At 55.4% G+C, this 27,347-nt stretch overlaps 12 protein-coding genes across 12 annotated transcripts; 6 read left to right on the forward strand and 6 right to left on the reverse strand.

Moving 5' to 3' along the window:
• Nucleotides 1-1,012: 1,012 nt before the first annotated feature.
• CCM_05502 (lysine (K)-specific demethylase 4B) lies at nt 1,013-2,671 on the forward strand (the record flags this gene model as incomplete). Its single annotated transcript, XM_006670646.1, has 1 exon — nt 1,013-2,671. One exon carries the CDS (start codon nt 1,013-1,015, stop codon nt 2,669-2,671), a length of 1,659 nt encoding a protein of 552 aa, XP_006670709.1.
• Nucleotides 2,672-3,201: 530 nt separating this feature from the next.
• On the reverse strand, nt 3,202-4,377 carry CCM_05503 (proteinase aspergillopepsin II; the record flags this gene model as incomplete). The annotated part of the gene is made up of 4 exons (XM_006670647.1): nt 3,202-3,665; nt 3,748-4,076; nt 4,154-4,279; nt 4,358-4,377. 4 exons carry the CDS (start codon nt 4,375-4,377, stop codon nt 3,202-3,204), a joined length of 939 nt encoding a protein of 312 aa, XP_006670710.1.
• Nucleotides 4,378-5,983: 1,606 nt separating this feature from the next.
• On the forward strand, nt 5,984-6,763 carry CCM_05504 (uncharacterized protein; the record flags this gene model as incomplete). The annotated part of the gene is made up of 1 exon (XM_006670648.1): nt 5,984-6,763. One exon carries the CDS (start codon nt 5,984-5,986, stop codon nt 6,761-6,763), a length of 780 nt encoding a protein of 259 aa, XP_006670711.1.
• A 163-nt stretch (nt 6,764-6,926) lies between these two features.
• On the reverse strand, nt 6,927-9,568 carry CCM_05505 (uncharacterized protein; the record flags this gene model as incomplete). The annotated part of the gene is made up of 3 exons (XM_006670649.1): nt 6,927-8,514; nt 8,576-8,863; nt 9,174-9,568. The coding sequence occupies 3 exons, from the start codon at nt 9,566-9,568 to the stop codon at nt 6,927-6,929; spliced, it is 2,271 nt and encodes a 756-aa protein (XP_006670712.1).
• A 2,122-nt stretch (nt 9,569-11,690) lies between these two features.
• CCM_05506 (C6 transcription factor, putative) lies at nt 11,691-13,940 on the forward strand (the record flags this gene model as incomplete). The annotated part of the gene is made up of 6 exons (XM_006670650.1): nt 11,691-11,759; nt 11,828-12,019; nt 12,076-12,270; nt 12,324-12,760; nt 12,817-13,652; nt 13,717-13,940. The coding sequence occupies 6 exons, from the start codon at nt 11,691-11,693 to the stop codon at nt 13,938-13,940; spliced, it is 1,953 nt and encodes a 650-aa protein (XP_006670713.1).
• A 735-nt stretch (nt 13,941-14,675) lies between these two features.
• CCM_05507 (ThiJ/PfpI domain-containing protein) lies at nt 14,676-15,566 on the forward strand (the record flags this gene model as incomplete). Its single annotated transcript, XM_006670651.1, has 1 exon — nt 14,676-15,566. The coding sequence occupies one exon, from the start codon at nt 14,676-14,678 to the stop codon at nt 15,564-15,566; it is 891 nt and encodes a 296-aa protein (XP_006670714.1).
• A 281-nt stretch (nt 15,567-15,847) lies between these two features.
• On the reverse strand, nt 15,848-16,873 carry CCM_05508 (alpha/beta hydrolase fold domain containing protein; the record flags this gene model as incomplete). Its single annotated transcript, XM_006670652.1, has 1 exon — nt 15,848-16,873. The coding sequence occupies one exon, from the start codon at nt 16,871-16,873 to the stop codon at nt 15,848-15,850; it is 1,026 nt and encodes a 341-aa protein (XP_006670715.1).
• A 1,751-nt stretch (nt 16,874-18,624) lies between these two features.
• Nucleotides 18,625-20,230, forward strand: CCM_05509 (uncharacterized protein; the record flags this gene model as incomplete). Its single annotated transcript, XM_006670653.1, has 5 exons — nt 18,625-18,726; nt 18,831-19,022; nt 19,075-19,179; nt 19,233-19,606; nt 19,639-20,230. The coding sequence occupies 5 exons, from the start codon at nt 18,625-18,627 to the stop codon at nt 20,228-20,230; spliced, it is 1,365 nt and encodes a 454-aa protein (XP_006670716.1).
• Nucleotides 20,231-21,479: 1,249 nt separating this feature from the next.
• Nucleotides 21,480-22,727, reverse strand: CCM_05510 (uncharacterized protein; the record flags this gene model as incomplete). The annotated part of the gene is made up of 1 exon (XM_006670654.1): nt 21,480-22,727. One exon carries the CDS (start codon nt 22,725-22,727, stop codon nt 21,480-21,482), a length of 1,248 nt encoding a protein of 415 aa, XP_006670717.1.
• Nucleotides 22,728-23,822: 1,095 nt separating this feature from the next.
• On the forward strand, nt 23,823-25,164 carry CCM_05511 (uncharacterized protein; the record flags this gene model as incomplete). Its single annotated transcript, XM_006670655.1, has 2 exons — nt 23,823-23,948; nt 24,010-25,164. 2 exons carry the CDS (start codon nt 23,823-23,825, stop codon nt 25,162-25,164), a joined length of 1,281 nt encoding a protein of 426 aa, XP_006670718.1.
• Nucleotides 25,165-25,387: 223 nt separating this feature from the next.
• On the reverse strand, nt 25,388-26,056 carry CCM_05512 (ribosomal protein L37; the record flags this gene model as incomplete). The annotated part of the gene is made up of 2 exons (XM_006670656.1): nt 25,388-25,644; nt 25,729-26,056. 2 exons carry the CDS (start codon nt 26,054-26,056, stop codon nt 25,388-25,390), a joined length of 585 nt encoding a protein of 194 aa, XP_006670719.1.
• Nucleotides 26,057-26,485: 429 nt separating this feature from the next.
• Nucleotides 26,486-26,950, reverse strand: CCM_05513 (NADH-ubiquinone oxidoreductase 12 kDa subunit; the record flags this gene model as incomplete). Its single annotated transcript, XM_006670657.1, has 2 exons — nt 26,486-26,643; nt 26,725-26,950. 2 exons carry the CDS (start codon nt 26,948-26,950, stop codon nt 26,486-26,488), a joined length of 384 nt encoding a protein of 127 aa, XP_006670720.1.
• Nucleotides 26,951-27,347: the final 397 nt, after the last annotated feature.

Here is a 27,347-nt window from a genome sequence, read left to right on the forward strand (position 1 = left end):
ATGACATTTGCATGCAACGACAGGAACACTGGAAGGGCCACCGCGGACGATGTGATGGGATAGAAGGACCTGGGGCCGGCGTTTTTTTTTATATCAAGCTGCATCCCGAAGCGTGAGAGAGCCTTGGGGGGCTGATTTGCACACGAGACTATTTTTGTATGTATCATTACTTCGAGGAGTTGTTTTTTTTTTGGGACAGAGGCGGCTGCGAGGTGTGTGTCTTGCGGCCGACTCGCCTAGACCTTGTTGAATTGAGCGGACGGCTTGTTGCTCTTCGATATGCTATTTTGAATCTCTAAAATGGCAGTCCTTTTGATGATTTGCAGAGGTAATGGTGTACTGGAGCTGAGTGAGATGAGAGTGACTCTTGTGTATGGACTGACCGAGTCAAGAAGGCGAGGCGGACAAGACGAGGCTACGGCCTAGCCACCGCGAGCCCCACCGCAAGCCCCACCATTTTGAGAGGTGGCTTGAATACAAGCGAATTGGCTTCTTGGTGCTGTGGCTGTGGCGACTAACTCTGTACCTACCTTGTACCTACCACCTAACTATAGTAACTCGTTCGCTCGACACTTTCGCCATGACCTGACCATGCGCCCGCCCGCCGGCCAATGTCAAACTTTGACGGTGTCTGCGACGGTGTCTGGTTGAGAATTTGACCATTTTCTCGACCATTTTCTGCATTTCTATTCTTCCTCATCCTCGCTGCTCCCAGATTCTCTAACCATCTCGTCGAAACACCATTCAAACGCCCATTCAAACCACCACACCCACCCACCACCACCCTAGGTTCTGCGAAGCGCCGGCCAGACCGCACAGCCTGGTCTCAATTGACTTTGCCGCCCACGACTTCGGTCACCGACTTTTTTTCCTTCTTGTCTCCCACGCCCGGCTCCTTTGCAGAGGCTGGTCCGTGGCCCAGCACGCGCGATCCTCGGGTCTCAATTTGGAACCCCGTACACAGAATCCTGCCTCCCGATCCAAGAAACAGCGGACGCAGATTCCACTTACAATGGCGGCCGCAATCATGGAGTGGCCGGTTGCGCGGCCCATCGCGTTCGCTCAGGCTTACGCCGACGACGATGACGATGACGACGATACTGTCAACCTGGTAGAATACCCCATGATGGATGCACCGAGCTGGTTGCTATCAGCGACCGCGACCGACAGTGCAACGGCGATAGCAGAACAAGACGAGCCTGTTGCTGGTACGACGTCGAGCAAGGGTACCAGCATGATCGCGAGCGACACCATCGCACCTTCCGCAGAAGATATGCTCGGCAACGTGGTCGCAGGAACCGACACTGACGAAGAAGACGAAGAAGACGAAAAACACGATTCTCTGCTCGCTACAGAAAGCGTGGCCGACGCTAGACTGGCGACTCCTCCTCCCCCGCCTTCCCCTACAATGACGTTGCAGCCTCCCAATTCGGCCACCACCACCACTACCGACGTGGGCTTTGAACGCTCTGAGTTCTCATCGCCACTGCAACCACGCGAGGACGCCTGCGCTCCCCCGACGCCGCCCAGCGATGTCGGTGACGCCCAAGAGTTTGACTACGACTACGACGAGCCCTCGGGCCACCGCCTGATACGCCTCAAACCCACAGCGGCGCAGTGGGACAACTTCCCTGCGCTACTGGCCTTTGCGCGCAAGCTGGGCGCGCACGAGGACGGCTGCTTCAAGCTCCAGCTGCCTGCCGACCTGCGCCGTCCGCTGCCGCCCAAGGCGCGGCAGACGCTGCCCGCCAATGCCTACAAAGCCAAGCAGATTCGCCGCACGACGTTCTGGCAACTGAGCACGGTCCGGGCCGAGGGCGAGTTCTACAACCCCCCCGCCGTGGACGACGTGGACGCGGCGCCGACCGAGTCGGTCGAGGCTACGCTCAAGACGCTCAAGACAATATTCCGCAAAAACATGGGTCGCCAGATGCGCCACGTGCGGTACCGCCCTGACGTGCCTGCGTGGAACACGGAGCAGCGCTGCGCGGCCGGCGTGCCCCCGGACTGGAGCCCCATCCACCCGCTCCGCGGCGACTTGCTGGACCGCACCAAGGCCGTGATTCCTGGTATACACACCCCGTATGTCTACGAGTCGGCACCGCACTTTGGCGCCACCTTTCAGATCCACGCCGAGGACTACCGCCTACTGTCCCTCAACCACCTCTACTGCGGCCGCAAGATTTGGATCGTAGTGCCCTGCACCGCCATTGACGTGGCCGAGAAGGCCCTGGGCCGCGGCGACGGTGGCTGCTCCCAGTTCATGCGGCATCGCGCCGAGTTCTTCTTCCCTGAGAAGCTGGACCAGCTGGGCATCCCCTACCGCCTCGTCGACCAGCGGCCGGGCGAGACGATCGTCATACTCCCCGACGCGTACCACGAGGGCTACAGCACGGGGTACACGCTCGCCGAGGCTAAGAATTATGCAGATGCTGATTGGAGCACCGCCACGTATAAGCCGTGCGCTGCGCACTGTCATCTACCAACGGCCATTCCGCCCGAATACCTCGAGCCGCTGGCGGACGGCGAGGCGAGGCTCGACTTGTGCGCGCTGCATGATGAGCAGCAGCTCCTGACGTCGGAGGTGGATGCGAAGCGAGGGGCAGACGAGATGGAGGTAGGCGAAGATGACGACGTCGTTGAAGGTACAGCAAAACGACTGAAAAGTTGAATGAGAACCAAGGGATATGATGGATGTTTATGTGCCTCCTGTTTTGGGAAATTGCAACTCTAGCGAATGGAAACGAGATCATGAGAGGGAATAGAACCACGGGGCGTTTTTCTTTGTTTTTCTATATATTAGTCTCCTTACTTTCGAGGTTGTCTGTTCCTGTGGAAGGAAACAGTAAGTGGGCAATGTTTGTTACCATGTTGATATTTGGCGTTCTGGGTGGGATGGATACCTCTTTGCTTAATCATGTAATAAACCACGATTTGTTCAATTAGCGAAGATGACAAAATTGCCAATTACTTGTGCAGCTTATTAAGCACACCAAGCCTCGCCTCGGTCAATCGTCATATTCGTTGCTACATTGGAAAACCTTACTGTCCCGTGCCATTACACGACCGTTGGGATGTTCAAGACTCAACATGGCGAATGGAACGGACACGGTACAACCAAGTGCTGAAGGTACTGTTCAATTTGTATGTACTTTATGTCGTTGCCATATATACGTCATCTTGCTTGATTGTGAGGTCACTCTAGCCGCTGTACGCGCACTCGACACCCTGGCTGTCAGCGCGGCAGTTGGTGAGCGTCTGGCCGTCAATCTTGACATTGGTGATGGTGCTGCCGTCGGCGCTGACGGTGCCCTGGGCCGAGGTGGCCTGCGTGTCGTAAAAGTCCCACTCGCCAAAGTCGGCAAACGTCTGGGAGTCGCCGCCGAACTCGAGGATCCATTCGGCGTCGCTGCCGCAGAGGCTCTCGCTCATGTTGTCGTACGGGGTGGTGACGCTGCGGCCGGACGTGAGGTTCTCGAGCGTCGACGTGCCCGACGTGGCCGACGTGGCGTTGACCGACATGCGGATGACGTCGCCCGACTGCACCGGGAACTGGTCGTCGTAGTAGACGGGCGCCTCCGGGTACCACTCGTACCAGGCGCGGACGGTGCCGTCGCCGTGGGCCTGCACGCCGGTCTGGAGGATGGCGGACTGGCAGCTGTAGCCTGTTGTGTTGTGGGATGTGGTTTAGTATAGGAGGACGGAAGGGGAGGAACGGGAGAGGGGGGGGGGGGGGGGGGCCGCAACCGTCGATGCCGACCCAGGCTGCAGTGCCGGCGTAGCTGTTCTGCCCGGTGATGGAGGGAATCTTGGTCGTGCCGGTGACAAAGGTCCAGCCGCGGCCCTCTTGCACGCCGCCGCCCCAGGGCGAGTTGACCTGCTGCCCGGCAAAGGAGCCGACCTTTTTGTGCAGCGGCCCGCCGACGGGGACGTTGCGGTACGTCTGGGGGCCGACGGCGCCGGCGACGGCGCCGCCGGAGGCGGAGAGGAGAGCGACCACAGCGGCGGTCTTCATGATGATGATGATGATATGTCTGTGTATGTACGGAGGATGAAGAGGGTTGTTGAGAGAGTCGCTGAGGATTTGGAGTGAGCGACGGACATGTTATTTATACTTGAGAACCTTCCCCCTGGTCAGCGTAGCATGGTCAACGGGGATTCCTTGTCGCGCCAACGAACCGGGGTTGAGTACAAATTATTGTACGGAGACTGGGCGACGGTCTTTGCGACAAGAATAGCATATCGTTTTCTTTGCGTGACCTGCCCGAATCGATCTAGGCTGGGAAAGGCGACAGAGCCGGAGCGGCGGCACGGCAAACCAGAAAGGGGCCTTCCTTGTTGGATATGGGTTGCTTACAGTCCGTGGTTCGGCTTCATGTTGACCGGCGCCGATCGCTAACTTGTTGCCGGCTTCAAGCCCACCTGCCCTTAGCGGAAGGTAGACCGTGTACGGGTAGAGGACCATTCAGTCTCGGTATCCATCTTCTCCACGATTCCGTACCTGCTTGCAGCGCGCACAAGTGGACTTTTTTGCTGTCTGCCGGCCGCCAAGAGAAGCCAAGAGATGTCCCCCACGGCCGCCACACGGGCGATGGAGACTTGGCGGTGGCGGGATCGGATCGGATTATTCGAGTTGCTGAGCACGTCTTGAGCGATGGAAACAATTTTCATCCTTCTTGATGAGAAACTCTGGCCGGCTTTCCAGTTATTCATGGGCTTAAGAGCATGTTTCACGTCAAATAAGCACGTTTTACTTTGAAGAGACAAACAAGGCAGCAGCAGCTGATGATCACTTTCGCTTGCCACCACTGTTGTCTTAGCACAGCGGGGCGTCCTATTACCGTGGTTCCGTACTAAGAATTCGATGCCGGCCTCCTATCTTGGAATTGTCTTGACACGATAGTATTATAAGTTGGTCTCCAGATCAGCGAACCCCCCCTGGTTTCCGTTTCGGGAAGCTCCTTTGCTACCGATCGGCAGGCAAGTCCGCTGCGGCGGGCGGGTAGAGCGGGCAATAAACAGGACGGAATAGAATGATGGCAGAGGAAATCAACGGCTCGGAACAGTTTCCGCGGCGTAATGGTGTTTTGGAGATGCCAAGAAGGGAACCGGCGATTTGGTGGCGGGCGCCGGGTACGTACGGCCGGGCCGTCGGTCAGAGCAAGTCTGAGTCGTCTCAAGCTATCTGCTAGCAAAGATATTGCATATTCTTACTACAAGAGCGGTTGGGAAGCAGGGTGCTTTCGTTTTCGGTTTGTGTTGATGTACTCAACGTTTTGCTACAACAACAGCAAAGACAACAAAGCCGTTGAGACGTTTTCTCTTTTCTCTTGACAAAAACCCATGACAAACTAGAAAGTGACAAATGCATACTAAGAAGAAAATGGTGCTTAATATCGGTCTAGTAGGCTAACAAGTTATGTAGGGGGTTGACTAACTAGTGTCGGGCAATTCACACCTGCATTGACAACAAGTGTCATGATTGCTGGCCGTGGTTAGCACGCGCCACCAGAACAAAGCCCAAATTCTCCGATATTCATGCCAAAGCCGATCCAGGCCTTGGGTGCCGAATATTTTTTCGTCGATAGTATTCCCAGAACTGAGGGGGGCTTTTCATTGCAACAGACAAGGGGCTTAGCACCATACGACTACATTCAGAGATTCTGAAGTTGGCAAAAGGTCCATCCGTAGTTTATCTTGTTCATTGAAACCCTTGGTATTCTTTCCACATGAAACCTAATCTCGGCCGTGCTGTCGCACGAGCAGTCCTTTGCGGCTCGCCAGTTGTCCCTTTGACCGCACCAAACCCTTGTCCCAAGCTCTGTTAAACAGACAAAGAGCAAAAGAAATCAAAGAACGGGACTGCAAGGTCAAAGATGGTTAATCAAGACCTTATTTCTCGAATAAATGGCCAGAATCAACATCTTCCCAAAAGCAACGTTACCAACCCCCCGAGCTACTACACCACCTTGCCCATCTGACCATGACCACCCTCAGCCTTATCCCGCAATCGCCGCAGCGCGCCTGTCTCCAGATCCTGCTCTGCGCGCTGCTCTTCCGCGCCCGTCCCGACCTGCTGCCTCGCTGGCCGCACGTGGCGCTCACCATGCTCGTCGTCGCCGTCGTGGCGACCATCCGCAGCGCCACCCCCATCATCCTCCGCACATCACACAACCTCAGGGCCAAACTTTGGCACTGCACGCAGCACACCGCCAAAGCACGACGAAGAGCGACCGACGGGCTGCTGTTTTGCCTTGCGGCCATGGTGCTTCGTCTTCGTCGCGTACCGGCGCTCGCCCGGCGGTGGGTCGCGCTGGCGGGGTGGGCGGGCGGGGCCGCGGCCGGCGTTGGCTGGCGTTGGGGGGCGGACCTGCGCGCGGCGTGTGCTTGGCTGTGGCCGAGAGCGTGGTGGGCGGCCAAGGTAGCATGGACATGCATCATCTGGTGCATACGTTTATTGGCGGCCGAAGCGCCGCACGCCCGCCACGCACTGTGCACCAATTGGCCGCGGCGGCGCGTGGTCAACCTCCGCGGGGAGCTTGCGAGGGGCATGGCGATGGGCGCGGCCGTGGTACGGAGTAGCGCGCGGCAGCTGATCTGGGTGTGCCTGTTTACGCTTCACTTTCTCTCCTTCACGCTGGGTCTCACCGTCATGTTGCCGTTGCTGTGCGCGTACGGGCTCGTGGTATCATTTCTTCATTTGCTACTTAGCCAGGGCACGACCACTCTCGCCAGCGATGTCGTGTCCCTCCTGGGCCTGTAATCCATTTTTGATGCCGCACTCGGCCAGCCAGCGGCGCGTTGCTCTCCCAAACACCAAACAAAAAAAAAATCATGCATCCGTGGGTATCGCCGGCCCGTAAAACAGTACTCTATAACAATATACAAAAGGGACTCCACCAATTCATGGACTTGTTCAACGCATTCTAGCCAGCGACGCGCCTGACCCATAGAGTCGTCGGTTCATACACTGCATTCTTGTCCTCCCGCTTGTAGGCGCGGTGGAGTCTCAGACCGACTTCGTGTTCTTCCTGTTGCACTTGATCCAACTCGGCTCGGAGGGCATCCACCTTTTTCCGTTCCGATCCTCGCTTCTTCTGCACCTCATCGCTGTCGAGGAGGTTGTCCATGGGGATGAGGACTGTCATTTGCTCGACGCATCGTTTAATGTTGAGTCGTCGGTTGCGCAAACCATCGAGCTGCGCCGTGAGATGGGCAAGCTTGTCGTTTTTGTGGTGGGCCAAAACCTCGGGCGGTGCCGGTGGCAGCGGCTTGTCCACAGACGAGAGCGAGGCTCGCCGCGGCGTGGCAGCGCCGCGCTCAGGTGCAAAGACCCCGGAGGTACGCGCCGTCCCATTCGAGGCAGAAGAATCGGGTCTGGAAGCCATGGCACTTCGCATAGCAGAGGGGGCATCCGAGACGGAGCGCATGTGTTCGTTCCTAGCCACTGGTCCTCCCGAGATAAACCTAGGCAAGCTCGGTGGCCCAATACCGATAGCGGGGGAGTTTTCAATAGAGGTCACGCCACCTATGGTTGTGGCGTAAGTTGTCGTACTGAATCGTGAACCGGGTTGCGTCAAAGCGTCGCCCCGCGCGCGGTGCGGGGCAGTCGGGCTCTCAGGTGTAGGCGGTTTCGGGAGTTCATTGTCGTTGACAGGGCTAGAGGCTAGAGGATGTGCATGGTTGCTATTCCGATCGATATGTGCGCCCGGCGGTGGCTTGCGTCTGATAGTATGCTGCGGCTGGGGTGTTGCCGATGTCATTTTGTTCTGTTCCTGGTAGGGTGGAGAAGGATATGGGTTAGAGACGTGTTGGTCGGCATCCATGTTGAACTGGTCGCGAGGAGACTGCGTGGCAAGACTGCTAACATTTTTGTGCGCTCTCGAAGAGATGAGTTTGCGCATGGCCGCACCAGGGCCGCTGGCTCCCTCCGCGGGGGGGCTTCCGATGTGGGAGAGTCGAGCGCGGAAGCGGCTGTCGCCCTTGGCGGCGGTTCGTTTGCCAGTCTTGGTCGGTAGAGAAAGCGGCGCAACGTTTGAATCGTCTCGTAGCGCACTCAATTGTTTCTCGCGACCACTGGCACCGTGCCATGGCGGTCTGACATCGAGTGGCATGGCGTGTCTACCGGCCTGTTTTGAACGCAAACCAAAGGAAGAGTCTCGCTCGGGAATCATGGCGTGCTGGGGCGGTTTATGTACCAAACCACCAGCTGCATTACCAGCTGCATTCCTTTGTGGCTGTGACTGAGGGCGCCAGGACACGTTTTCGTCAGTTACGGGCTTTCTTTGTGCCGGCGGTTGCTGGTATGCGGGTGCTTGGTCTATGCCCTGGGCGCGAAAGTGTCCCTGACGAGGCGCCGGCGGAAGGTCGCGCTGAGCGACGTGAATCTGGCTGTAGCGCAGACCATCGGCAGGTAGCGCTGGTCCTCGCGGGTTTCCTTTAATGGCCCGTACATAATGGTCAAGCGAGGCGTCCGAGTCCTCGTCGATAGGCGAAACATTTCCAGCGTGCGGGCTGAAGACGCGTGTTAGTGGTGATGGGACCCGCACTGCTGCGTCAACTTGTTTGCACTCACGCTGCGCGCCAGGCGGCGATCTCTGGTGAGCTGGGAGGGGAGACTGGTTCGACAGCCAACGGTTGCGCCATTGCGAGGGCGTCCGGACCGCGGCAGATGGTGCTGGACGAGGCGTCGTGGCCGGGATCGCTGTCGTCGGCGCTGTAGAGAGAGGATGTCCGAGAGCGAACGGGAGCAAAGGCAGTCTGGTAGCGACGCTGCTGGAGACGGCGAGGGTTGCGAGGGGGAGGCTTCAGGTCCGGAGAGGATGGAGGACTGGTGGGATAGGCGCGGCGGGAGGTATATGAGCTGTTGTGCGAAAGAAAAGAATCATGTTAGCGGAGAGCGGGCAGTGGGTTGGTGGTTGGTGGTGACACTGGGCGGGTGGGCATTCGTGGCTGTGATGGTGACGAGGCTTGCGCTGGGCCCGGCCCAGGCAGACGCTGTGGGATGGATGTCTGTGGGATCAGGCGGGGGTCCGAAATATGGTGGACATGAGGTTTGCATGTTTCACGGGACGATGGGATTTGGCGCGCGCAAGCCGAGGTGGCCGTCCAGGTGAGGTTATGGTCATGGTAACGGTTGGTTGTACTTGGTACTTGGTGCGACGATGACTTACTCTTCTGGGTAAAGAGACTGGGGAACGGTTTTGCCGTTGAGGATGCGATATTTGTGCGTAACGTCTGTGGTGATGCCAAAGGCACTGAGGGGATGATCAATGTCAAAGTCGAGGTCGAGCTGGGAGCGTGAGCGGGAAGATGAGAGCGAGTATGCCTTGGGGTTGGAATTGCGGCGAACGAGGCGAAAGTTATTATTAGCAGAGGCCGCTTTCCACGAGGCAACAGCAGCAGCAGTAGCAGGGCGACGGCGGGAGCTAAAGAGCGATGTGGGCACTGAAGAATGGTGCGGACCGCTAACAGAGCCACTAACGGAGTCGCTAGCAGCAGCCCTGTCTGTGCCTGTGCCTCGAGAGCTGCCTGGGCCGGCCGCGCAGTCTCTCTGACGGTCCCACATACCTGCCCTGTAAACGGTGTGAATGCCCTGTAAACGCCTGTGAATGCACCGCAAACGCCCTGTGTACCTGACGCTGCACTGACAACAGCCCTCCAAACGTTCCTCAACCGTTTTCCCCCCTGGAGCCACTTGTTTTCAACTAAACAACTCTACCCACTCCCAAGATGACGCAGGGGCACGCCACGCGACACCACTCTGTCGATTTCTTGCCCGTCTCGGTGCTGTGCGTTTTGGGGGCCGGCCCTGCGAGGAAACGAGCGCGAGCGGATTCTGTCGACTTGGGATGAAGCGGAAACGAGAAACAACCTTGCCAAAACCTGCAGCAAACGGAGCTTTGTTGCTTCGCCCTCGGTTCGTTTGGTAGGCTCACCCGAGCTGCTCACCAAAGTCGTAGGATTCTCGTGTCGCTGAATTTGAGCCAGGACAAGTGGTTCAGAGTCGCTGGTCGAGTTCGGCGTTCGGTGGTGTATGAGTAGCCGACAATGCGAGCGTGATGCGACGTGATATCGGTCTCAAGATTTTGTATGGCGCCTATAACAGGCGATACGGCCGACCAAGAAGAAACTCAAATCAACCGACAAAAGAAAAGAGTGGGAGAGAGAAAAAGTATCGTTAGTTAGTGGGAGATTTCACATCTATATTCACGGCAGTCACATCATCTTTATCCTCGGCCGCCCCCAGCTGTCGAACTACATGCCCCCGTCTCAAGCGCCCGCAAACAATTCCCCCTCGTCCCCTTCCCTTCACCTGGGTCTCGTTTCTGGGCCGCCTCCCCCCTCCAAACACTTATTCATTTGGCTGCATGTAGATACTGACTGCGGTGCCACGTTGGAATTGAGTTGGAATCCATGACTAGGTACTCCGTACTCCGTACATATACAAACACACGGACGCAAAGTTGGCCTCTTTCTGCTCCCGTCTCTGATACAGGGCCCGCCCGCCCCTTCACTTTCGCGCCGATTGCAGACAGAAACAGGTCCGAGGGCCTAACTTTACCATCCAACCATTCCATCACAACACTCCGTCTCTCCCCTCCTCTCCGAGCCGCAACCCGCCGCGATCATGTCGAGCCCGCCCCGCGGGGAGACCCCTTAACGGAGTTCGTGGTTGCAGGACCGTTTCAGAGCCTCGCCTGCGCGCAAACGACTGGCTCTGCGTCGCCCACACACAACAGACCGCCACACGTACGAACCGGACCAAAGCTACCACGGCCTCTAAACAAAGCCGTCTCTAACGTCTTTTATTACCGCGATTCAATGTCCCCATCTAGCATCTACAGACACTTTTATGCTGGTCTCTATTGATAACTAGTCTGACGAGGTCCGCTCCGTCCCGCTGGTCTGACCAGCTTAGCCGCTGCCCAAAAAAGCCTGCATCGCTGGCCAGTTGATTCCATCCCTCCTAAGTCGACTGACGTGTATTTTGGTTTCAAGCCATTGTTGCACCAGGAAGCCACGTCTCTCAAAAATAGAAGTTTTGCGGTTATCTGATTCCATTCTTCGAGACTGGTCGGCTGGACGTCAACGTTCCCCCGCAACCCGCAACCCGCAGTTGGCCCTTTCAGTTCACGCCTAATTGTCATTTATGCGATTGTACCCTCTCAGCAGATGAAGGGGCGGCTGACTGGCTGGCGATTGCCAAAGCCATCTGTTTCATGCCCACGCCCTGTCTATTTGCCTTGCAGGGCAGCCCAAAAACGGCTCATGATCAGGTGCCGGTTATACAATCCCCGCGACATGGAACTAGTTAACGTTAGTGCGTATCAGTATTTTCGATACATAACAGGGCATCAGAGGTGATCTGGTGACAATTCGACTGGGAAAGCTCATTTTTAACAGTGAGCCTGACTTTGAAATATGCACGAAATTTGAAATCAATTTACACAGCGCATTGCTGTACAGCAAGACATCACTGCCGCTGCTCTCACACCCGATACCAACCGCAACTGGACAAGTGGAGTCCATTAAGAGAGTTGAAGAGTTAAAGACAACTCACCCAATGCAACAATCGACAGAGTGACAGAGATGCTCACGCTCAGGACGGCACTAAGCATGACGGCTTCTATGTAGAAAATTTCACATCGGAAGAAATAGAATTCACCGCAGCCATCTCCCTGCCCGGTATGAACGCCGCTCGTAAGCGCCAAAAAGTAGCTTCGGCATGTGAGCGCTGTCGAAAGCGCAAGTTGGGTGTATGTGCTGCCCCGTCTGGTTGGTTCCGAAGCGTATACCTCCGATCACAAAGCTGATACATATGCAGTGTGACCGCGAGCGCCCATGCCAGCTCTGCGTGCGCGCCGGTGCAGAGTGCGTTCCGCGGCACGGAGACGCTCACCACCCAGTCCCGTCCACATCCGCTCAGCCCGCGCCGCAGAGTTCCAGAGCTAATGCCGCGCCCCAAGGTGCTGATTTGGTGCTTCCGGAATCCAGCATCGTTGATTTGACTGCATTGGTACTATGCGCTTCTCTCCGCGCGTAGCTACTCGCCAAAGCTAATCGTACCACCAGGTGCTGTCAAAAATGAGTCTTGACTCTGCGTTCCATCAGGACACTTCTGCTTTGCCGGGAGGAAACAAGATTCTCAATTGGGAGTCTCTAGGCCGTCGTCATTGGCGTCAGATTGTTGGCTTGCAGCTGCCTGACGACGCTGTCCTGGGACGGCTTGTTGACAAGTATTTTGTCACGGTGGACTGGTTCTTGATGGTACGTGTTGTGTATTGTCCCTTCCAAGTTCAAAGTGCTCACATCTGCCCTAGATGTTTGAGGAGTCTCTCTTTCGAGAAAGGTACTCGCGGCTCCTCCAATCAAGCCACGTCGCCTACCACGAGGAAAACTTCCTCGGGCTCACCATGCTTGTGATTGCACTGGGTGCTCACTACAGCTCCCTCGCGGAGGGCTCCAGCCAGTCCGTAAAAGAGCTCAAGAAGCTATCTACAGACATCATCGGTCATTTAGAAGCCAAGTTCCTCCAGTTTATGGGATGCGCAACGCTGGAGGCGGTCCAAATATCCGTCCTCCTCGGAAGCTTTTTGCTTTTTAACGGCCGTCCCAACGTCGGTCTAGCGATATCCGCGGCTGGTGTCAAGATTGCGCAAGTCATCAACCTTCACCGCGAGAACCTCTGGAAAGACTGTTCAGCGGTCGAAAGCGAGGCAAGACGCCGAACATGGTGGACGCTCGAAGTATTTGACAAGTAAGAACTCCTCCAACGTTATCTCACCCTGGCTGTCCATTTTAACCATTCACTAGATATTTTGCCGTTGCGTTTGGTCGCCCCTGTATAGTGGATGATTCGGACTGCAACGTGGGTATGATATCTCAGGTCACGCCTGCGCAGAGCGATGGCAACGTCGACACACCCTTGCAGTTTCACCAATGGAAATTCCGCTTATATCGAATCGTGGGCCAGTTCTTAGGGCGCCGCAAACAACGGAACCCAACAGTCACAGTGCAGTCCATTCACGAAGCGCTGACGGACTGGAGAAGCCAGCTCCCGCGCCAGCTGCGCATTGAATCCTACACAGACGCATCGCCTGGCCAGGACCTCGCAATACCGCAGATGCAGGCAATTGCGCTGCAGCTGACGTATGACAACCTGCAAATTGTCCTTCACCGCACCGTTGCCTTTGGGCAAGGGAGCAAGGTCGAAACCACGCCAGAGGGGCTGTTTTCGCTTGGCCATCTTGTGGACGCGGCGCTGCGCACAGCAGAGCTACATCGGTTCCCCAACGCACTGCACGCGATGCGCCGGACACATTCCAGTATGCATATTGGCATCACGCTCTTCACCGCAGGTATAGTGCTCTGCATCGTCTGCTTGTCGCAGCCGCTGTCCGAGACGAGCCAGAGAGCAAAGGGCGGCGTCATGCACATTATTCGGGCTTGTAAAGATTCGGCGGATCCGCAGAATGTCGGCTCCAGACAGAGCATTGCTGTTCTGGAGCGTCTTGTTGCTGTCGTGCTACAGCATGAGAACCAACTCATTACTGGTAGCGGGGTAGCTACTTTCCCTGTTGATAACAGCAGTTTGGGAGATGTGGCCTTGCTGAGCAACACTACTGCTACAGTCAGTCGTGCGCCAACTGGTAAATTAATGCCCAACGAGATTAAATAAATAACAACCCCGAAATGATGCTAATGGGTATATAGAATTCACTCAGATTAATCAGCCAGAGGCTAACATATCTCAAAACGAAACTGCCCGAGACACTTCAACCTTCATCCCCGAACAGGACACGAGTACAGCTGCTGCCACCATGGACGGACTTGACTGGGACGGCAGTCTTTCAGTGTTGATGGACTCTGGTCTGGCTGATGCCGGCCAGATGTGGCTCTGGGTGCAGGACGAAGACGAATATCTCTTTCCTCAATAATACCAGTCGTCTCTACAACTTGAACATGTGATCTTGCGATTTGAATGGTCGCACGCTACCACTCCACTCCACTTGCAATCACGGATCTCCCACGGACGCCAAATCGTGAACTTCTTGACCACCCAATATCTAAGCAGAAAATGCAAGAGAAGAAGCAAGATGCCGACGAGTCAGGACCGTGCAGAATCTAGAATATTCTCTCTGGTGAACAAGGGTTGGATCACATTGTTGGTACGGCGGCGAGCGGGGCTGCTCCGGCGGAAGCGTCGCCGATGGAGATCAACTCCGACGGAAGCTAACCCCGAAATGGCGGGGTCGATCCGGTCTCTGAGGTCCCAGTGGTTGACTGGCTCCGAACCCTCCAGTAACTACAGGCTGTTTGCATGATAGCGGGGTACCAGTCGATGTGGGAAGAATATAAGGTTTTCAGCCTGATTGAACGCGGTCGTGCAACAGCTAATTCATGCATGGAGTGACGGAGGCCAAGCCGATCGTCGCTGGCAAAGCTCGAAGAGAATGAGGCTGTCGGAGACTATTTGTTTAATCAGCGGCCAGAGAATCGAAAAGAAGATTGAAATTCATCCCCTTTGTGGTCCACCGTCGCCCATCCCAAACTATAAAAAGAGCAGCTTCCCTCGTCACCGAGACTCTCATCCCCTCATCCAAACCTACACGCGCACACACACACACATCAAGACCAATTCCATCTTTCTACCGCCCTCCCCAACGCAAATCATGTCCAACGACCGCGCCCCCGTCGCCGACACGGCCGAGATCAACGCCTGGTTCCCCTCGCCCTACTCCCTGACCCAGTACGTCCCGGCCACCACCGACTTTGCCGGCACCTCGTCCCCCCGCCCCTACACGGGCGGCCGCTGGAAGGTTCTCCTCATCGGCACCCAGGAGCGGTACCTGCCCATGGCCGACGGCCGCTTCTTCTCCACCGGCAACCACCCGGTCGAGCTGCTGCTGCCGCTTCTGCACCTCGACGCCGCCGGCTTCGACGTCGACGTGGCCACGCCCTCCGGCGGGCCCGTCAAGTTGGAAGTCTGGGCGTTTCCCTCCCGCGACGAGGCCGTGACCCAGATTTACAAAAAGTACGAGGAAAAGCTCCGCGCACCCCTCAGCCTGGAGGCGCTCTGGGAGGGCAGCAGCAGCAACGGCGGCTTCGACGCCAGCACGCCGTACTTGGCCGTCTTCGTCCCCGGCGGCCACGGCGTTCTCAACGACATCCCCCGGTCTAGGCTGGTCGGGGACGTGCTGCGGTGGGCGCACGCGCAGGACCGGTACGTCGTCACGCTGTGCCACGGGCCGGCGGCGCTGCTGGCGGCCGAGGTCGGCGCGCCGGCCGGCAGCAGGTTTCTGTATGATGGCTACGAGGTCGTTGCGTTCCCGGACGCGCTAGACCAGGGCACGAATATTGACATTGGGTACATCCCGGGCAAGATGCAGTGGCTGGTTGGCGAGGCGCTGCGCAAGCGAGGCGTCAAGACGCTGAACGAGGGCATCACCGGACGCGTGCACAGGGATCGGCTGCTGCTGACGGGCGACTCGCCGCTGGCGTCGAACGCGCTGGGCAAGTTGGCGGCGGAGACGCTCTTGGAGGCTGTGGCCAAGCGTGGCTAGAAGGGCGGACTTGCAATATACTCATTCAGGACGACTTTGTTAGATGGGCGGTACTTGCGCGTGAAAAAAGAATAAATTATCTATATAAGCTGTCATTTGTGGCCATAACAAAACCGCCCGTAGTGGACAATTTTGCAAGTAGCTACTCAATCCGGCACAAATGCAGATATATGCGACTTTTGGTATGTCGCTGCATCGCAGCGCGTCCAAAAGAGGACAGCACAGCTATTAAATATACAACATATATACTAAAAACGTCAATATCACTTCATTCCCTTCCTCTACGACCGAAGAAAGTCGACCACGACGGCATGGAAAGCCGAAGGGTCAGACAGCTGGGGGGCATGACCAAGATCCTGAAACCGGTGCGGCCGGCCGTTGGGAAGCTGAGAAGCGACCTGAGGTCCCAGAACGTCAAAGTGACCGAGCTTGGCCGCGACATCAGGAGGGCTCCACTGGGATCCGATGGCAGTCTTGTCCTTGTCGCCGACAATGAGGAGAGTCTCAGGCGTGAGGTCACCGAAATAGTGGGCAACGGGCGAGGTCAGCACCATGTCGACAATTTGCGCCTGGTTGGCGACATACTGCTCGCGCTTGGAGCCGTTGTAAATGTTGACCAGCATGTTGACCCACGTGTCGTAGTCACTCTTCCACTGGCCGACGTAGTACACGTCTTGCTCGTAGCCTCTGATGGAATTGTAGTTCTGAGCCGACTCGGACTTGTAGCTGTCGTCGAGAGCGATATAGGGGACACCCTTTTCCACGTAGTCCTCGAGACCGACCGGGTCGACGAGAACGAGCTTGTCAATCATGCCGGGATATTGCAGGCCAAATCGGATCGAGAGCATGCCACCAAGCGAGTGGCCAATCAGAGTAATCTTGTTGATTCCGAGAGTCGCGAGTAGCGCTTGCGTGTTCTTGGCCAGCTGGTTGGTGCTGAACTGGTAGCCTTTGGGCTTACTACTCTTGCAGAAGCCAACTTGATCCGGGGCAATGACGCGGTAGCCCATCCTGGTCAGGACCTTGATTGTGGCACCCCAGGTAGGACCGCAAAAGTTCTTGCCGTGCAACACGACGGCAGTCTTGCCGTTGGGTTTGCAAGAGGGAGGGACGTCCATAAAGGCCATCTCCAGGTCCTGGAGCTGGTTGTGGAAGCGGAAAAGCTTCACTGGATGCGGGTAGGTGAAGTTGGAGCCGTTGAGATCTTCGTCAAAGGGGCCATTGGCAATTGAGCCGCCAGTCTGGGCAGAGACGAGGCCAGCGCAGAGCAGGCCAGAGGCCATAAGCCGGGTGAGAGAGAAGCGCATCGTGAGGCTGGAGCGTTGCCTTGACAGAGCTGCGCCTGGTGCCAGAAAGGTGAGGTTGTTGTAATCGCCCAAGCAAGAGTTTCAAGCAGTTGTAAGGCGATGGCAAAGCAAAGCTTCCGAATCAAGAAGTACCTGTATCCGTAACGCAGGTGCCAAGATGCATGCAGGTGCCCTGAATTGAAAGTGGTGAGCAGCGTGGTTATTCAAATGGGATGTCCGGTGGACTCCTCTTTGGCACTAGGCACAAGAGACCGATGCAAGAAGGTGGATAAACCAGCCTCATAATTTTACGAACTGATGCCAAGGAGGTGAATGAGCAGAGTAGCTTCAAGTGTCGTAGCTTGCCATGTGCAGCTGCGTTACTTTGCCAGTCGGCCGGGGTTACAACCAGCCTCCGTTATTCGTTATTCGCGTCGGGCATGGGGCTGGTGCCACGAGGCGGCGGCGTCAAGGTATGTAGACTGATGAGGGAGGGCCATATCATAGAGCTGATGCCAATAGCAAGACCGAAGGATTCCACAAATTCCTAGCTGTTGATGGAAATTGGCCCCGACGGAACAACGGGATGGTCATGCCGTTGGGAATAGACCCAGTAATAGGTGCGCCTTTGCTGAGCTGAGGGAAATGCTGTCTTTGAGATTGTGGGTCAAGAGCTGTCGGAACTTGGTATCAGCATAAACACCACATAGCAGCATCGAATATGAGCATGCATTGTCTTCATTTCATTTCCGAGTCTACGGAAAAGAAATCGTGATTGATGAGGAAGGATGCAAGTTGGTAAACGGCCAATGGAAAGCCACTGCCACCTGTGCACGGCCGAGTAACTGGCAGCTGGCAGCTCACAGCTCACAGCTGGCAGCTGACAAACACCAGCCCGCCGCCTCGACAAATATTTGCATTTCAACCTAAACATTACCATCGCCATAGTGGTCCCTTGCTTGGCCAAGCGAATCGAGACTATTCGCAGCCTCTTCGTCCCATCAATAATCGCCGCACCAGACTAGAGTCCCAGTCTAGTGAGTGGCTAGCAAGGTCCGTACTGTAAACTATCGCAGCCACACCTTCCACATGACGGGGATTGGAGATTGGAGGCCGCAGAAAAGTCGTCTCAATTACGTCAACTTATTATCCTTATCCGCGACTGACATGTCGTCTGTGTATGCTGGCCCGACCGATCACCCTAGCTTCCTTCCTTCAACGAAACATGGCTAGCGGTTAACAACTCCGCCACGTGCTGCTGCATAGGACAGTGTCCCAGGGTAAGGGGAAAGCACTCGTCACTTTTACCTTTGTTTTCTGTGGACATCAACCGAGAAAATCAATGAAGATGTAATCGTTTGTCCTGTGCTGGTAACTGGATATACTATTACACTCGAGACTAATAAGAACTAGGGTGCGTCTAACCACCTACCCAAACTGGCAATGGACCCTTTTTCCAGCTCATTTCTGCAACAATCACCCGTGTGGCGTAAAATTCTGCAACGTATTATTTTGATTTTTTTTATCAAATTATATGCGAAGAATACATATGCGAGTCTGAAACGAGAAAGGCGCACGCCATCTTACTGCAAGTAAATTGCTTCACACAGGGCTCTGACCGAGTGCGGTCTGCTGCGTGCCTCGCATGGTTTGGTACTCAAACGATAACGATAGAATGGGAATCCATGACGTTCCCGCCGCCATTGCCTAGCTCGATCAACTCTCTCCAAGCCGTGGTGAGGTGGTGGTGGTTGGGATATGTTGACTAGGCCATGTACCGCGGCTCATCGATGTGTTCGCCGCCCTACCCCGTTTACGTTTACGTTCAGGCTTGGGACAATCTTGTCCATAGATATTATAATATCTCCTCCCCGGTACCTCCATCCGACACTATGTCTTTCCTTAGACTCTGTGCCCGTACATACGTACACCTCGTTTGAACCCTTCAATCTTCGAACTTTATGGCCAACACCGCCAGCTTACTGGTGCTCGTCTTGTCGCAATGGCTGTCCTCGAAAGTCAAACGGCGGCCAGCCATGCTGACTATGTGCGGATTCCTTGCATCGTCTTCTTTGCAGTCACGCCCATATTTTTGGGTATTCGATTATACAACCGCATCTCAAGGAGGACCGGTCTCGGCTGGGACGATGGAACCATTATTGTGTCCTACGTAAGATGATAACTCCTATTCGTAACTTGCCTGGCTGACGTTTCTGGCTCAGTTCTGCACCCTTACTGTCATGATTTTTATGATGGTATCCGTGGATGCTGGCTTCGGAAAGCACGTCAAGTCGCTGTCGAGACCCGATAGGCTCAAGGCCCTGCAGGTACGCTTTCTTGGGCCTTTGCACAAACTGGCCCTCCACTAACACAAAGACAGATGTTTTACATTGCTCAAATATTTTACAAACTCACCATAAACCTCACCAAAGCCTCGATTCTCCTGCTCTATCGTCGAATCTTTGTTCAACAGTGGTTCCAATATTGCTGCAACACCCTCATCTGCATCGTAACGGCCTACTGTATCGCCACCATGGCGTCGTCTATCTGGCAATGCACACCGATACCTTTTGCTTGGGACAAGTCCCTAAATGGCAGTTGCATCAGCATGATCAAGAATTGGTACGCCAATGCCGGCTTCGCCATTGCCACGGATGTCTTGATTCTCTGCCTTCCCATGCAACCTATGTGGGCCAGCAAGCTCCCCATGAACCAGAAACGAGCTCTTATGCTTGTGTTTGCTCTAGGTGGCTTGTGTGTATATCTGATTCACTGATGGCTGGTAGAGAAGCTAAACGTGAATCACCTAGTGTTACCGTCACATCGATCCTGCGCGCGACGACCCTCAATTTTTCCATTACTTCTCCCGATGTAACATGTGAGTTATGCGTCCCATATTTCACCTTGGCTATATTAACAGTTGACTCTATAGACGATATCTTATCTACACTCTGGACCATGATTGAGATGAATGTCGCAATCATTTGCGCATGTCTACCCATGTGTCGCATGGTTCTGGGATGGATGCTTCCTGGTCTCTTTGGTTCCACCACCGTTCCCTCTACGCATAAGTACCCACCACCGTCTGGCTCTTTCGATCCAACAATGACTATCGGCCATCGACGCCTTCGCTCTCGCAATGGCGAGTGGGCACCTTACACTGGCCCGAGCGAGATCGCGGGCATAAGCCACAGCTCTGTGCATCATCACGACGAATCCAGCGAGGAATATATCCTGTCGCCATATCAAAAAGTTCATATTCCAGAAGACGCTGGCGGCAACATCCGCAAGACCACCCAGTACGAGGTATCTTATGAGGGTAAATTGCCCAAGGCTGAGGAAGGGCGACCCAATACTACCCGGGGAGTTGCTGTTTGAACTGTGAGCATAATCCAAACCCGGACAGTCAGAATACCCAGGATTTCTCGGAGACAAAGTATCGAAATCGCATTCCTGGAGGATTTGATTTCCGTTTACTGTATTTTTGTTGTGTTCACGGCGTACGGAGTTTGGGGTAGGTAACAAGGGATACCTCGAAAGACTATTGTAGTCGGGAAATGAAAAGTAGATCGTCAGGGCTTCATATGCACGGATGGTATCATGGCACTCCTTTGTACACACAAGGACGGGGAACCGCACAACAGCTGTTATGAGAAAAACAAGACATTGATGGTTTATATTTCATGATGGCCAGAGTTAGGTTGTAAACGCTTTTTTCAAATTTTACAAATAATTTGTGGCTAAGCCCACTTCACGCGCCGCTACCGGCGCGCCTCCAAATTTGTAAGGCAGTTACGTACAATCAAGTATTATCTTCATTAATAAAGGCTCTAATGCCTCTATCGCAAGTAATAGCGGCGATGCCCTAATGCCTCTATCGCGAGTGATGGCGGCAATACCCTAATGCCTCTATCGCGAGTGATGGCGGCAATGCCCTGATGCCTCTATCGCGAGTAATGGCGGCGATGCCCTAATGCCTCTATCGCGAGTGACGGCAGCGCTACCTTAATGCCTCTATCGCGAGTGACGGCAGCACTGCCTTAATGCCTCCATCGCGAGCGGCAGCGGCTGCGATATCTTTATCGCGAGTAGCGGCGGCAGTAATGCCTTAATACCTCTATCGCGATAAAGCACCTAGTTTTTAATAACGCCCACTTTATCACTACCATCACTTGTCATTGCCACCATTACCCGTAATGAAGGCATCGCCGCCGCCGCCGCTTACAATAAAGGCATAAAGGCATTGCTGCCACGATAAAAGCATTAAGGCAGCGCTGCCGTTACTCGCAATAGAGGCATCGCCACCGCCGCCACTCACAATAGAGGCATTAAGGCAGCGCTGCCATCACTCATAATAGAGGTAATATTTATAATAGCTTCAATTTAGTATAGAGGCAAGACAGAAAATTCAGTCACGCTATATAAAGCGCTATAAGGGCGCCGATGCCAGTGTCTAAGCCACACCTAGCCACAAATTATTTATAAAATTTAAAAAAAGCGTTTACAACCTAATCCTGGCCTTCATGATTGCTATGATGAGAACAAGTAGGCAATTATTGTCCACAGCCTATATACAGTATGATGATAGTACATATAAGAGTTTCATGCTAGTAGGCGACCGATTAAGCTAGCTCATGCCGTCCATGAACTCGACACGGTCGAGGATCATCTGGCGGTAGCCCATGTACTCCCGAAGGCCCTCCCAGTCGGCGCCCATCTCCTCACCATGTCTCCAAGGTTCCTTGAAGCCCCAAGCAAGAGCCACCTTGTCCAGGGCAGCGCGCTCTTCCTCGCGCATCCAGCGATAGCGCAGCGGCGTACCAGGTGTCCAGGTAACACGCTTCATCTGATCCTTGTGGCTGAGCTTTGCAATGACGCCCAGCGAACCGACCACAAAGAGATAGCCAGAGATGCCGGCGGCGCCAATCGCCGTGGCGGTCGTCACATCCATGGTGTTCTGCCAGTAGGCAGCGTACGCCGTAGACAGGCCGATGATGCCAAAGGGCAGCGTCAAGAGACCAATGGCGGGCGCCGTACCGTGCTTGATGAGTTTGGCCCGCTTGAACGCCGGGACGCAGAAGCCGGCCTCGATGATGCCGAGCGAGGCGTCCAGGTTCTTGGCGTCAATGGCCGTCTGCAGCGCCATGTTGACCACGGCCGTCTCCACGGCGCGCGAGGCGGCATTGGGGTTCGTGCGGCGGTACGCGACGATGCCATTCTCCACCACGGGCCTGCTCTTGGTGGCGTAGAGCGCAAAGACGGCCGGCAGCGACTCGGGGCGGCCGAGCTGGTGCTGGATGCGCACGTACGTCTCGAGGAAGTCGGGCGTCATCTCGACGTCGGGGCTGCTGATGATGCTCCATGCGGCACGGGAGATGCGGTTCGTCGCATCGGCGATGCGCGTGTCCATGGCCAGCTTGGAGCCGGTGCGCTCGCCGTTGAGCGAGGCGAGCCGCGCCGTCGACGCCTTGCCCTGCGACTCGGCGCGCTTCAGCTGCGGGTGCATGGCGGTGGCGGCGCGCAGGCACGACTGCAGCGCCGCGGCCGTCAGCGCCTTGGCCGGTATGCCGTCGACCGACTGGAACTTTTTGCTGCTGTCCTCGGCGAGGGCGGCGAGCTCGGTCGGGTCCGTGATGCGCTGGACTTTGGTGCCAGGCCCGGGCGCGGCGTCTCTCTGGTTCATGCTGGCATCTGGTAAGACGGCAGCGGCGGAGGCGGTGGGGGCGCTGCCGGACCAGCGAACGCCGGTCGTTCGCCAGATTGGTGGTTTCGTTGCATGTCGACTGCTGGAGATGATGAGCGGGCGGCCGCGCGGGAGCACAGCGCAGGACCGGCAGACGAAGCTGCCCACAGCGCGAGTCGGCGCAGAGCGCATTTTTGTTGCGGTGGTGGGTTATGCGAGACCCAGTGGATATTCTGATCTTTGTCCCCGAGGTTCGAAGCTATCTTGAGCCTGTCTATCTGGGTAAAAAAGTGTTGTCATCCAGACAGCAACTTTTTGCAGCCAGACAGATGCACGTGACTCAGGAGGGGTACTTGGCTTTGCTAGTAGAGCCTGGGCAAACTACAAGTTACTTTCAGGAACCACACCAAGTCCAATAATCCGTCCACGCAGCGATCGTGCTCCCTCTTGCAAGATCCTACCAACCCACCAATATGCAAGAAATAGCATCTTTGAGTATAACTCGTTGCAGAGGCACATACTGTACACGAGGGGTATGCAGGACGGTGCAGGACTGTGTTATTTTCGCCACCAGCAACCAGACGTATGAAACTAGGTACCTGTAGGTATTGCGTAGGTAGCCTACAAGCCTCCAGCTGTGACGCCGAAGATTTCATAGGTACCAGGTACAGCAGCACTCTGTCAATAATAATTTAACTCGCCATGTTGTGAGTGCCAAATTGGCTGCATTCTCATATAATAGTAGTGTGGCAGTGTAATTCGGATAATTATGATGACTCTACGGCTAAGCGCACGGGCAATCTGTTGGCAGTAGAATATGGTATTGACTTCTCCTAATAAATATAATGCAAATCTTCAAATAAAATAAAAATTGCGCGAGGTTAATTGATCCATATGTTGCATTTAAATGTATTGACCAAGATGTCGCATTCGGGTCGCCGGTACACCAGCGCAAAGTACCAGTTGAGGTGGGGCAGGCAGCCAAGCCACTGTCTTGGGCGGCTCTTGCGTGGCCCAGCGTAACGCCAATGACGAAACCAAAGCATCTCACGCGAGGCGCGTACAAATCAAACTCGGCTCTTGCATGCAACATCAGTAGCTGATCAAGCCATTCAGCACATAGTTTTGGCTCCCGCGGACTGTCAACATACCCCGAGCTCCCTGAGCAGCACCCTCCTGTCAACTCTAGTCAACGGATAGCTTTTCGACGACCACCTCGACTTGCCTCTGTCCACGACTGGTGCTGCTTCGGTGTATAGAGGTTACGATAGAGCTTCACAGCATATCATGCCGGGGCCTCCTCCTCCGCCGCCTCCGCCTCCGCCTCCGGGCGCCGGCGGCCCTCCTCCTCCTCCTCCACCCCCTCCTGGAGGTGCACCAGGCGGCCTCCCCGGACGGCCTCCGCCAGGTCGCGTATGTTGAAAGGCGCCTATTATACCGCTTCTTTGGCCGATCTGCTAACTCTATGCGGTAGGGTGCTCTTCTCGCCGATATCAGCAAAGGCAGGGCTCTCAAAAAGGCTGTTACGAACGATCGCTCCGGCCCTATCGTCGCTGCTGGTGGTGGCGCATCGTCATCCGGGCCACCAGTAGGAGGCGCGCCGCCCGTTCCCGGCCTGGCACCGCCCGTTTCTGGAAACCGCGCAAGGAGCAACAGTGATCAGGGTACGGGGGCAGCCTCTGCTGGGTTACCATCTGCGGCGCCGCAGCTCGGTGGCCTGTTTGCGGGCGGCATGCCCAAGCTGAAGAAGAGAGGTGGCGGCGTGGACACGGGACGAGAAACAGAGTCATCATACTTGTCAGATCCTGGCGAGTCGAAATTTTCTGCACCCAGACCGCCAGCTGCTGCACCAAGACCGCCGTCTAGCGGTGCTCCTACGATCCCAGGAAGGCCGTCTTTGGTTGTGCCTGGTCCTGGTGGTCTTAGAAAGACAAGTGGAAGGGGACCGCCGCCGCCCATAGGAAAGAAGCCGCCGGCGCTACCAACATCCCGAAAACCAGCCCTGAAGCCGACACTTCCCTTTTCTCCTGCGCCTCCACCACCCCCTCCATCGGGAGCACCAGCGCCGCCTCCACCTCGTCCTGCATCATTTGCGCCAGGCGCGCCTCCTCCGCCGCCGCCTGCAAGCGCACCTCCGTTGCCAGCCGCTGCTCCTCGATTACAGCCACCTCCACCCCCTCCACCGCCGACGAGCTCCGTGTCTTCGCTTGCATCTGCGGTGAACCGACCCTCTGGACGATCATCGCCCACAACAGCGCCTCCCCCCCCCTCCCCCTCCTCCGCCCGGTGCTGCGCCGTCACCGCCTTCTATGCTTTCACCACCGCCACCCCCCCCCCTCCGCAGTCTCGCAGCCGTGGCTCATCTCTCCGTCAATCCATGCTGGATCCTAGCGCCTACACGCTGTCGATGAACGGGTCGCCCTCGCCAACCGCCACGCCAAACTCGCGGACCTCGTTCCATTCACCAAGCCCAAGTCTTGGTGGCGGAGGTCGCATTATCATCAACGACCCGAGGTGGCACTTCAAGGAAGATGACCAACTTCCCAAGCCCAGAGGCTTTTCTCGAGCCAGCCGTAGGTACAGGGCAGGCAGAGGAAGCAGTGTTCCACTAGATTTGAGCGCTTTCTAGTTATTTGTTAATTAAACTTCCACTGTTGTACATTTGGATGACCTATTTGAGCTGATACGAAAGAATTACTATTGTGACGACGCATCTTTGCAGTCGCGCATGAGCGAACGCGGGAATGAATTGGTGCTTTCTCATCTATTTTACAACAATACACAACGTAAATCGCCGATATGATAGTATACACAGAGCTCATACAATAGCCAAGAGAGTTGGCCCCTCTCCTTTACATGGACTTGAGGTAGTTGGACTCCTTGATCTTGGCCTTTCTCTCCTTCCGCATGGCCAGCTTGAGCTCCTGGCGCTTCTCGGCCGCGGCGAGGTTGTCGGCAACGGTGCCATTCTCTTCGCCCTGGATATTAATCGACTGTTGCGGGAGAGGAATTTTAGGCTGAAGAGCTTCGAGGTTGCCAGAGGCGAGCATCTCGGCTTCGGTAGCCTTCTGGCGCTTGGCCGCTAGCCGTCGTTGCTTCTTGGATTTGGCTGTAAGGGAATACGAGTCAGTAAAAATTTAAACAAGGGATAACATTCTGCATGATGCAAAATTTGATAGCCTGCTAAACGTACAAAACTCATCACCGGCGGCGTCCTCGTCGCCCTCGGCGCTCTTCTTGGTGACGTCGAGGCAGGACCACAGCCACTCTGGGTACTCTTCGTCCCTTTTCGCGACAGGGTCGGAGCCGCTCTTGGTAAAGTTGAGGCCCGTGAGGATGGTGCCTTCGGGGCAGCTGGATTTAGGCTTGGGCTTTTGAGGAGCGGCCTCGCCTGCGGCTGTGGTGGGAGTCGAGAGCGTCGGCTCTGCCGAGCGCAGGAACGGTGCGACGGAGAATTGGCGGCGAGCGATGGGGAACTGTCGACGAACGACAGCCGTACGCAAACACCTCGTGCAGAACATTATGAATGCGACTGCGGGAAGCGCTGCGCTGTGTGGAGAGGAGGGATGGCTGGTGGAAGTGGTGGTGGTGGTTATAAGGAGGAGGAGTCGACAACGTTCAGAAATTTTGGAGATGTCGCGTGGGGAGCCTGCAGCGTCGTAGCTTTGGGGAGCTAGTATTCCGCAAGGTCATGCAACAGACGTCCTCAGCAGACTTGAAGCTACTATATTACAAAAAAAATAAAGCAAATTTGAAATCAGTCTTGAAATATCTATTCCATTTCTTTATCATATATACACTCTCGCAGAGTTATACGAATGCCGTCGCGGCAAGGACGCCGCAGTTATTGCGTAGCTACCCCAACCAGTTGCGCATCTGTATCTGCGAGGAAAATGCCATAAAATCTGGCAATCGCTCCGCTTCTATTACAATCGAACCTCGTTTCTTGATTATGAAGAGAATCGCCCCTGGTTCAGCTTGGCGATCTTGTCCGACGTGTGCACCTTTGCGGCAATGTCCAACTCCTCATCCTGCTTCTCCAGGTAGTTTTGTTGCAAGAACTTTGTTCCCTTGATCTTGTTGGCGGCAAGCGACTGAAGATACTTCTCTGCATCATCAAAATTCAATTAGTATCCTTCTGCTTTCGCCCAGCATCCTCGATCCGGCGTCGCATCAGAGATAACCTTACCTCGCAGGTCACCGCACTTTTCCAGGTGGTTGTTTCCATTCTTGATGTAGCATTTGCTCAATTCCTCGCCGATGAGTCGGGTCATCATGGCGCCGACCCATTGCTCGCGGATAATGGCATCCTCGGCGGCTTTGAAGGCCTTGGTGTCGTCAAAATCGACGCCGTTGAATGTGGGCGCGACTGTGGGCTTTTGAGCCTTGAAGAGGTCGGATTCGGGGGTCGGCATGTTGAGCGATGTGAGGGGTGTTCTCTCTGATGGATCGGCCGGGTGTCGGGCGGCTATCACGAGGTTTGAGGGACAAATCACGGATATACTATGAAGCAATGGCTGCTGTCTTGCTCGTCGGCCCAGCACATCACAAACCTCTAGCGGCTTTACTGCGCTGGCCAATTACAGCGCCTCAGTTGTCAGGCATCCGTTTTACACCACATCTCGAAAGTACCCAAGTACCGAAGTCCCTTTCTTATCGCATTCACCGCTTTTGATTAGATCCACTCTTTTTTGTGAAAAAAAAATTGTTCAGGTTCTGCCCCCAACCACCCCAGGTAAAAAAGCTGCTCGTCCGCTGTTCTGAGTTTTCTTCCCATCTCTTCACACCTCATCTTTCCACCTCTACCCAAGT

Source organism: Cordyceps militaris, assembly GCF_000225605.1.
Source record: "Cordyceps militaris CM01 unplaced genomic scaffold CCM_S00004, whole genome shotgun sequence".
Lineage (NCBI taxonomy): Eukaryota > Fungi > Ascomycota > Sordariomycetes > Hypocreales > Cordycipitaceae > Cordyceps > Cordyceps militaris.